The following is a 10254-nucleotide window of genomic DNA, read 5'->3' on the forward strand; positions in this document are numbered from 1 at the left end:
TCAAATATTTCTTCCAAGATTATTTTATTATATATTTTATTTTAAATTTTTATTAATGATTTTAATTCTCGTACAACTAGAAGACCTAATTCAAATAGGAATTATTTGAAAGATTAGAAGACGTAAGACAACTTATTTAAACAGAGAATGCAAGGCTAAGAGATAATTTCAGTCATTCCCATAGTATCAGTGCATTGAGGAAGGGAAATCAGGGGCAGAGATAATGGCGACATGCAGCCGGCTGAGCGGGGAGTGCTGGCAATGGGCGAAAGTTTACTTAGACGACTGCGTCTGCGGCACGAGAGACCGAGTTTCGTTCGGTTTGGGGCTGGTCAGTGTACTAAGCTGGGCCGTGGCCGAAATCCCTCAGATCATGACCAACTACAAGAACAAATCCGTTGAAGGCCTCTCTCTCGGTTTCTTGATTACTTGGATAGTCGGCGATCTTTTCAATCTCTCCGGTTGTATTCTCGAACCGGCTACTCTCCCGATGCAGTACTACATGGCGGTTTTGTATGCGATAACCACCTTTATCCTCACGGCACAGACTGTATACTATGGTCACAGCTACCCTGACGTGCGCAACAAGGATTTAGTTCAAGAGCCATTGCTGGGTACATATGTCACAACACAATCGACCTCTCGGCACCGGGAACTCATATCGCCTTGGAGCTTGAAATCATTGCTATGCTCGGTGTCCGCATTAATGTTCATCGGCTTATTCAATTCAAACGTCTCCAAATTCAAAGTAAATCAAGGATTTATGATACATATAGGAAGAAAGCTTCTCCAGTCAAATTCAAGCGGTTCTGAAGGAGGTAGCAGAGTTGGGACTTTTCTTGGTTGGGCAATGGCGATTATCTACATGGGTGGACGGCTTCCACAAATTTACTTGATCATTAGAAGAGGCAATGTAGAGGGACTTAGCCCTTTTATGTTCATCTTTGCTTTGGTTGGGAACTTTACGTATGTTGCTAGTATACTTGTGAGGAGCTTGGATTGGTCGATAATAGAACCGAACTTGCCATGGCTGGTGGATGCTGGTGGATGTGCGCTGCTTGATGCTTTTATAGTAATCCAGATTATATATTTTTCTAAGTGGGCTGGTCGAGAAGCTGCGGTCGAGCACGAATCGCCATGGGAGTTTTGTTGAAACTTCTGAATATTTCTATTTTGGAATTAGTATTGTGTTTTTTAAAGCATCTATCGGTTATGGGCTAATAGAACTTGATTCGATTTGAAAAATTATTCTTTTAGACTTGATTTGATTCGGAAAGCTCGACTCGAATTGACCCGAGTCAATAATTTTATACTTGGTTCGAAAAAAACTTCAAATTTGAGTCGAGTTATAAAATAGAACTTGAGTAACTCAAATAACTCATAAACTTTTAGTAATTAGTGAATTAATTTTTAAGCTTGAGTCAAATCTCTTAACTTTGTATAATATATGTATTCACATAAGAAAAATATATATGTATTGTATATAGTTATAGAAAACGTTTAAATTAGAATAAAATAATATCATAATATTATATATATTTATAATTAAATTTAAATACAAACTCGACTCAAATTTAAAAAAAAATTCAAATAAAATTCAAATTATAAAATACGACTCATTAACTCAAATAACTCTGAAATTTTTAACTTGATTCAATCGAATACTCAACCTTGAGTTGAATATGCATTGCGTTGGAAGTTATTTACCTAAAAAAAAGAGTTATATAACACCTGAATATGTAAAATACACATTGTGATGTACGTTAATAGAAAATCTCTAATTTGTGGGATGAGATGAAACGGAATTTATGTTTTATTTGAACTCTTTATTTGTATATTTAGTTGAATTGGTGGTAGGAATAATCATAGAGTTGAGTTAAAAAATTTAAGTTATTCAAATTAATGAATCTTATTTTATAACTCATTTTATTTTAAAAAAATTACGAGTCATGTTTATAAAATTCGAGTTAAATAGAGTTAAATTGCTCGAGTTTATATTTAATTTAACTATAAATATTTATAAAAGTATGATACTATTTGATTTCAATTTAAATGATATTTTATAATCATATACAATTAATCCAATAATCAATAAAATTTTTGAATTATTCAAGTTCTATCTTATAACCCGACTCGAATTTAATTTTTTTCGAGTTAAATCAAATTTATAAAATTACTAAGTCTTAATATTAAATCGAGTAGAAAAAATTAATTTTTTGAGTCAAATTTTTCTCACCCGTGTCGAACGATGCATGCTAGAATTCTTAGATTCGGATTATAAGCTAAATTTAACCTATAAGTCCAACCTACATTCACATTGATTAGATCTCAACAAGCCTCATTGCGTAAGAGCTTGCATCTGTTCGAGGTACATGCCATAAATACTTAAAAGCATCATCCAAGAAGAATAGAATCAACCAAAACATATGATAATTCCAACTTTTCCGTATGATCGGCAAAAGATAGCTGCCGGAAACGGAACTGTGCCCCCCCCCCCCCCCTGTGAGCCCAGATCAAGCCTCCCTTCAAGGTTTTGAGGTGATGAGGATGTAATGCTAAGTGTACCCCGGTAAAGATAAGCACTTTCACAACGGGGTTCTATATGTCGGTGCTTTTGGTTCCGTCGGAATCAGTTACTCTCGAGCGTGAAATGGTGGTTGGTTTTCGGAAGGAAGCTCAATGAGCGTCGCGTTCCCATAAAACTCTTCCAGATTGTAAAATGCTCTTTGTTGAGGAAGAAATATGTGAACAACAACATCACCTGGAATTATGACAGATGAAACACCGCTAAAAGATTAACAGAAACGAAAATAGCTTTACTTGAGCACGGGACTCGTATCATGCCGGACTATGGTAACGCTTTATATTTTCATCAACATATTGATCAAATGGAATTTTATACATCTAAGTTTAAGACTTCCTAATCATTACAAATTATTTCTTGTTACTGTTTTTGCCTCTTAAATTTTCCATAATGCTTTTTGACCATACTGAAAAAAACAAGGCACAAAATCTAAGCTAGATTTGTAAAACTTTCATAGTCATGTCAATGGTATACAACAAATGTGCGAACGAATAGTCACCGTAGATGGCTTACCGAAGTCTAAAAGTGTCCACGAGTTTGGTTTTGTATCTCCCGAGGGAATTTTTCCATACTTCTTCTCAGCCAAATCTCTTATTCTGGATCTATATTGTTACTCGGAAGAAACAAATCAGTTAAAGAACTGCTGGAAAAAGTACTAAAAACCAAATCCACAAAGTGGGGTAAAAGGTCAAAGTTAAAGTCCATACCCAATAGCATCAATCTGAGGACGAGAAAATGCTGTGGCAATGATGAAAAACCGAGTCCAATACACAAGAGGCTTCACAAAGAGGACCCTTATATCTCCAGCCTTCACATCACTTGCAACCTTGGCCATTTCTACAGCAACTACAGATATAGCAGGAAGCTGTCAGCTGGTGCAAGCTTAAACCAGAGCTACTAATGTTTGCCACATAGGGTGTACGATTTTACTTCAAATTTCTAAAATTGTTTATGAGATGCTGCACACGTTAAGGCTATGTAGCCACAGCATGATGAGCCGGTTACAAAACTAAAACCACACCACAAGTGATATGCCACATTACAGGCGTGAGCAGTGAAATCACCCTATCGACATATACAGATATACTTAAGGGCACAAAAAGAGTATAAGGCGCCTTTATTTAGTTATAAAAAAAACAGCTGCAGACAGAAAATATACAAAAACAATTGCAAAGCAGCTAAACTTGTAGGCAAGCATAATCTTGATTTTGACTACAGTTTGCAAGCATAAATGCAATAATTAACAAGGAGACACGAACTTGAAAGCTCGAAGGAAGGAATTTATGATCATTGATGGATGAGGTGAGGCTAGATATCTATCCAAGTTAGTACAACATAAAACCAAAGATGGTAATGGGAGTTGTCAATATGTAACGGATCTGTACAGGATGAACTTACAAGACAAGCTTTCGGCATCATCATCAAGCTCAGCGCTCGGAGACTTCCGGTCACTCTTTCTAAATACTACTTCTCCATACTTTTTCATCAAATCATCAAACATCTCATCAGTGTCCTCATTTACATTCTGCAAAAAGTATCACTTCGTTGGGATGCAAGGAAGAATTCAAGGAACGAAGAACATTGCCGATGGATGTATGACTATACTGTACATCATATAGAATTACATAAACATGCCCAGAAGGTGCAAGCCATTAACAGAAATAAATTACAATCGATTATTATGTAAATATTACTATTAGAAACAAAACCACTGTATCTAAGAGCACATTTTTGCTTTATAATACGTTCCAAAGGCCAAAAAAAAAGCAGCAAAAGTAAATAACAGCTAAATGGAGCTGGAATTTCTCGAGCTTTAATATAACACTATGACTCTCTGAGAAACTGCAAATACGTAGTAAAAATCTTCTAATATCCTCAAAGGTTCACCGAACAATTAACATTTGAAACTTAAATTTTCAAAACATTAACTTCAAAAGCAAAAAAAAAAAACATAAGCTTCCACCATGCTCAATTTCCGTCATTTAAAGTAACTAAATGGGGAAAAAAGAGACCGGTACCGAGAGATAGGCATCGTCAGCTTCTTTTCCGTAGGCGTAAAGTGAAGGCAGCGAGCTTCCCCTTGGGTTGAAGTTCGAGGTTTTGGTTCTGAAGCGGAGCAAATGGAGGTCATTAAGGCATGACCACCGAAAATGACTTCTGGGTTTTTGAAAGAGCTTGGATTCGTTAAGCTCCCTCCGCCGTAGCTGGCCGGAGAAGACGTTGCCGCCGATGGATAGAGCGGTGGTTGTAGACACTGCCATTTTCTTTTATCTACTCTGTTTCTGATAAGAGGGAGAGAGAGCCTGAGAGGGCAAGTAATAGGCTAGATCTTTTCTACATAGGCTTTTACATGTAAGGTATTTCAATACACTTTTATCAATGACATGTTGTATTATCAAAATTATCATATAGTCTATTATTATATTTTTAATAAAATAATATAAACTTTAATTTAATTATATTATATTAATAAAAAATTAAATTAAAATAAAAAATTTAAAATTTAAAATATGAAACTTAAATCCTAAAATCCTAAATTCTAAAGATTAGATATAATATGTCAACAATTAGAGATAAGTATATAAATCATCTTCTTTAGATTGTGAATTTAATATTAATTAAGAGTAAAAGTTCTCCTTCTCTTTCTCTAAGTAGATATTATTTAAAAAGATTTATGTAAATTTTAATTTACAAAATATGTGTATCAGATAAATTTTTATAAAATATTAATTAATTATAGAATAAAAATTAACAAGAGTATTATCAGTTGGCTTCTTCTCCGGCTCGTGAGATGGCCACCTGCAAAGAGAGGAGTAACATATTATGAGATTAAAGCACTTCAACTAGTAGATAAAACTGTAAAAAGCACAAATATAGGCTTTACCAAAGGTTCACACAAGCATGGATGATCCATTGGAAATAGGGATGGTAAAAAAATCCGAACTCGACGAGGAAAACCGAAAATCGAATTTAACGGGTCGAATTCGGATATGATAAACGGGGACGGGGACGGGTTTGATAATCCCCGTTCCGATTACCCGATTACCCGACCCGATTACCACCCGATTCCCGACCCGATAAATATTAAAAATAATTATTTTTTATATATAATATTAATAACATATTTTAAATTAACCCTTAAATATTTTTTATTTTTTTTTCACCCCATACTGTCCCACTTTAAAACATCGTTCCCGCTTCAATTTCTAGAATTTACCTCAATTTTCGTTGTCTCATAATTTTCTTTTTTTCTTTTAATCGTAAAAATAGTGCTTACACTTCTTGTTTGCAATCACGTGTGAACCTTTAATATCTTTTAATAGACAAACATTGTCTAGTTAAATGGGAAAAGTCTAGTTGGTTTGGTGGTATTGTGTCACTTCCAACGAACGTGTACTTGCTGCAGAGTCCTCGTCCAGTACAACATTACACACCTGAAGCCCACCACTAGCATTGGCAAGGTGGAAATTATGTCCAGCATAATTTAAAATCAATGCAACTTGAATATTGTCTTCGTCTCTTCGACAGCAACCCTTATTTTCACCTCGCATCCCAATAACCTCATACAAGCTGTCTCCATTACACAAGCTTTAACGTTCCTCTAACAAAGCGAAGCATGTGAATTAGCCATATTAAAATCAGCCTCAGGACCTATACCAACATCACGTTCTTCCCTAGCAAATGGAACAACAACTGCTCTCTAGTATTAAATTCGAAAATTCTAAAAATTTTCGGTTAATTCAAAAATTAACCGAATTAACCGAAATTTATTCGGTTCGGTTAATATTTTTGAAAAAAAATTTGGTTCGATTAACGGTTAAAGAAAAAAAAAATTCGGTTAATGGTAGTTCGGTCGGTTCGGCCACTGATTGAACAAACGTTTATGCTAAACGGGGATACACGTTTCCCCGCGGTTTTTCCCGATTACCCGATGGGGATCCCCGTTTAAATCCCCGTGGTTTTTTAAATGGGGACGGGTACCGGTTTTTTAAACGGGGATGGGGATGGGGACGGGGAGACCAATACCCGGCCCGAACCCGGCCCGTTGCCATCCCTAATTGGAAAACAACAAATGCGCCCGTTCATAAAATGAAATATGCAATTCTAAACAAAGGGAACCGCTGTAAGGCAAAGAGTAGTATTACCTTACGGACTTATCGTAAGATACCGGAAATGAAATGCCACTGTGAAGGACACATATCCATGATATGCAACACTTATATTCGATTTTGAATAACATAGCCACTACACTATCCAAAAACGCAAAACTTACCATGCAATTCAAAATGGGGTAACCAATTAGGAATACAACATTGATTGAGTGCATAGTGTCATGGGGCTAGACTGTTGCTAGCAAGCTCGTGCGGCCTTAGTCGCGTTCTTAGTCGAATCAGCAGCTAAGTAACCCAAACACCTAAGCTAAGATTGCTTAAAGCACAACGGAAACAAACAAAAGAAAGGGAAAACTAAGAGATGGATCCTCAAAGTAAAGAGAAGAGAGAATGAGTGAATGCTAACTTGTATTCCTCAAAGTGATGATCACAAATGAAGTAGAGAGAGCCTCCTTTTATATATGGAGTCCCCTACATCTAACGGTTACAATTGAATTACATCAACGGTTCAGAAGAAAGCCTACTCTATTTAAAACTCTATTTTCTATCTTTTTTAAATGATAAATAAAGAATTATCATGCCTTATCTCTTCATTCAAATGAGTGGGTCAGCTTCTTAGGTCTTCTCAAAACTCTTATGGATCTTCTGAAAGACCCAAAACGTGACAATGAAAGCTTTGGGCAGCCTTGATCGCATTTCCTTCGATCTTGGGCTCGTGGTCCATAACTTTCTCCCCCATTAAATCTAGCAACAACCTCGTCGCACGGCTCGAATGAAACTAGTCAATCTCCTTTTAGAATTATCACAAGGCCTCGGAAGGTTCCCAACTCCCCTCACTCATGGGAAGTCCTTTCCACTGTACAAGGTATGTATACCTTGGGTTACATCCCACTTGTCTAACAACTCTTTCTATGCGGATGGCTTCAACTTCTTTCTTGTATGAGACCTTCACTTCGACTGACGCTCGGTGTGACTTACCTCGATCCAGGTCTTCTTCATCCTAATGAAACGGATTCAACAAACTCGCGTGGAACACAAGATGAGCTTGGATGGTTGATGGTAACTCCAACTTATAGGCCATGGTGCCTACTCATTTCACAACTTTGAAGAGACCCTCGTATCTTCGCACAAGCCCCTTGTGATTCATGTTGCGCAAGATCCCAATAAACTTGGCAATGACTAGATTGCCAACTTTGAAATTCACGTCCCGACGCTTTTGATCAGCCCACTTCTTGGTTTGCTTCCTCGCCTTGTGCAAACAATCGCAGGCTAAGTCGTGATTCTCTTGCAACTCATTGGAAAATTGGTATGTTGTTTGATTCGACCCTCGGTACCCGATCACAACCGTATTTGGTGTGAGCGACTGCTGACCAATCACAATCTCAAACGACCTTTGATTGGTTGCCTCAATTCGATTCAAATTGTAAGAAAACTAGGCTACATCTAGCAGCTTCGGCCAGTCACGTTGCGTGGCACTCACATAGTGCCTCAAGTAGATCTCAACGTGTGCATTTACTCGCTCAGTTTGCCCATCAGTCTGCGTATGGACACTCGTTGAGAAGTTCAATTCTGACCCTTCAACTTTAACAACTCCGTCCAAAACCTCCCAGTGAAATTTGTGTCCATATCACTGATGATCTTCTTTAAAACACCCCAGTACTTCACCACGTACTTAAGGAAAAGACGAGTCGCCTCCTCAACTGGGCACACTTTGGATCTGGAATAAACATCCCATAATTAGAAAATCGGTCAACAATGACCATGATGCTCGAACATCCCTCTGAAACTGGAAAACCGACTATAAAATCCATGGAAACACTTTCCCATGGTCTCTCCAGGATCGGCAATGGCTGCAACAACCACCAGATTTTTTTTTCTCAATCTTGTCTTGTTGGCACACAAGGCAAGTCTTCACATAGGCCTCAACATCACCGCCCATATGCAGCCAATAATAGTGCTCTGCTATCAAGGCCAAGGTCCGGTGAATCTCCGGATGTCCCGTCACTTGGAATCGTGGGATTCCCTTATGAGTTTTTTCTGTAATCCCCCAAATTGCAACATATAAAGTCGGTATCCTCGAGCATACATAAGCTCCCCCTCAAGCCAAAATCTCTGAATTTTGCCCTCGGCAAGTTCCTTCAGTGATTTTGCCACAAGATCATGTGACAAGCCCTCTTTGACATGATCTAGTATCGGTCCCTCCAACAAGCTCACCATTCCGATAATGTGCCTTCGGCTTAAAGCATCGATAACAAAATTTATTTTCCCATATTTATGCTTTAAGAAAACATTGAACTCAACAAGAAACCCTTACCAACGAGCTTGCTTCCATGTGAGGAAGTAATTGTTGGTAACATTATCCGCGTACACCACGAACTTTGACCCAAGCACATAATGCCGCCATGTGCGTAGATAATGCAAAATCGCGGTCATCTCCTTCTTATGCACCATTTATCTCCGTTTAGCATCTTTGAGCTTCTGGCTCTGAAAAGCAACCGAATGTCCCTCTTGCATAAGGACCCTACCAATTGTCACATTGGATGCATTCAGTGTAAATCTCAAAGGGCTTGGTGTAATCTGGTAGCACCAAGACCTTCTCACTCACCATTGCGATTTTGAGTTGTCAAAGGCTTTTTAACACTCCGGTCCCCAATCCCACGCCTTGGTCTTCTTCAACAACTCAATTAATGGTGCGGCGATTCTAGAGTAGTTTTTGACAAACCTCCGATAGTAGTTAGCCAACCCTAGGAAAGATCTTAAATCCACTACCTTGGTTGGTGCTTCCCATTATTCAATGACTTGAATCTTGTCCTTGTCCATCTTGCTCACGCCACCTCTAACAATGTGGCCGAGTAACAGAAATTCCTTTTGGAAAAATGAGCAATTTTCCTCCTTGATATAGAGCTCATTCTCTCGCAGGACCATGAACATCTTTCTCAAGTGTTCAACATGCTCCTCCAATGTCTTGCTATAAACCACGATATCATCAAGATAGACTACAATGAACTTGTCGAGAAAGGGTTGCACAACATGCAAAAAGTGACAGGAGCATTCGTGAGGCCAAAAGGCATCACAAGATATTCATATGAAATGTACCTTGTGACACAAGTTATCTTCAATTCATCTCCCTCGACTATCATGACTTGGTAATAGCCCGATCACAAATCCAACTTAGTGAACCACCTCGTATCACCAAGTTGAACAAACAAGTCCACAATAAGAGGAATTGAATACTTGTTCTTCACCATGAGCTTATTCTAAGCTCTTTAGTCGATGCACATCCGAAGTGACCTATCGTGCTTCTTTTGAAACAACACCAGAGCATCGTAGGGTGACTTGGAAGGTCGAATGTAACTAGCATCAAAGAGATCCTTTAACTGTCTACGCATCTCCTCTAACTCATACAGAGTCATCCAGTAAGGAGCTCGGACGACTGGCTGGCTCAACATTCGGCATAAGCTCAATCTTGTGATTATCCTCCCTCTTCGAATGTAACTTCTTCGGTAACTCGACATGCATCACATCCTTGAATTCTGCCAACACACGTCTCACTTCACT

General features: G+C 38.1%; 2 protein-coding genes across 2 annotated transcripts; one reads left to right on the forward strand and one right to left on the reverse strand.

Moving 5' to 3' along the window:
- Nucleotides 1-223: 223 nt before the first annotated feature.
- On the forward strand, nucleotides 224-1153 carry LOC120205312 (lysosomal amino acid transporter 1-like). The gene has a single exon (XM_039205222.1). The coding sequence runs from the start codon at nucleotides 224-226 to the stop codon at nucleotides 1151-1153; it is 930 nt and encodes a 309-aa protein (XP_039061153.1).
- Nucleotides 1154-2287: 1134 nt separating this feature from the next.
- LOC120205216 (protein Iojap, chloroplastic-like) lies at nucleotides 2288-4891 on the reverse strand. The gene is made up of 5 exons (XM_039205126.1): nucleotides 4603-4891; nucleotides 3983-4109; nucleotides 3292-3430; nucleotides 3098-3186; nucleotides 2288-2761 (listed from the first exon to the last, which is right to left on the reverse strand). Exons 1-5 carry the CDS (start codon nucleotides 4843-4845, stop codon nucleotides 2634-2636), a joined length of 726 nt encoding a protein of 241 aa, XP_039061057.1. The 5' UTR covers nucleotides 4846-4891; the 3' UTR covers nucleotides 2288-2633.
- Nucleotides 4892-10254: the final 5363 nt, after the last annotated feature.

Source organism: Hibiscus syriacus, unplaced genomic scaffold (genome assembly GCF_006381635.1).
Source record: "Hibiscus syriacus cultivar Baekdansim isolate YM2019G1 unplaced genomic scaffold, ASM638163v2 tig00012370_pilon, whole genome shotgun sequence".
Classification (NCBI taxonomy): Eukaryota; Viridiplantae; Streptophyta; class Magnoliopsida; order Malvales; family Malvaceae; genus Hibiscus; species Hibiscus syriacus.

Bases quoted from the DNA above. Each gene is read 5' to 3' on its own strand.
- LOC120205312 (XM_039205222.1), top strand. From the start codon at position 224: ATGGCGACATGCAGCCGGCTGAGCGGGGAGTGCTGGCAATGGGCGAAA.
- LOC120205216 (XM_039205126.1), bottom strand. From the start codon at position 4,845: ATGGCAGTGTCTACAACCACCGCTCTATCCATCGGCGGCAACGTCTTC. The intron at 3,431-3,982 runs GTAAGTTCATCC...CTATATCTGTAG, and splicing joins TGATGCCGAAAGCTTGTCTT to TTGCTGTAGAAATGGCCAAG. The intron at 3,187-3,291 runs GTATGGACTTTA...GTAACAATATAG, and splicing joins CCTCAGATTGATGCTATTGG to ATCCAGAATAAGAGATTTGG.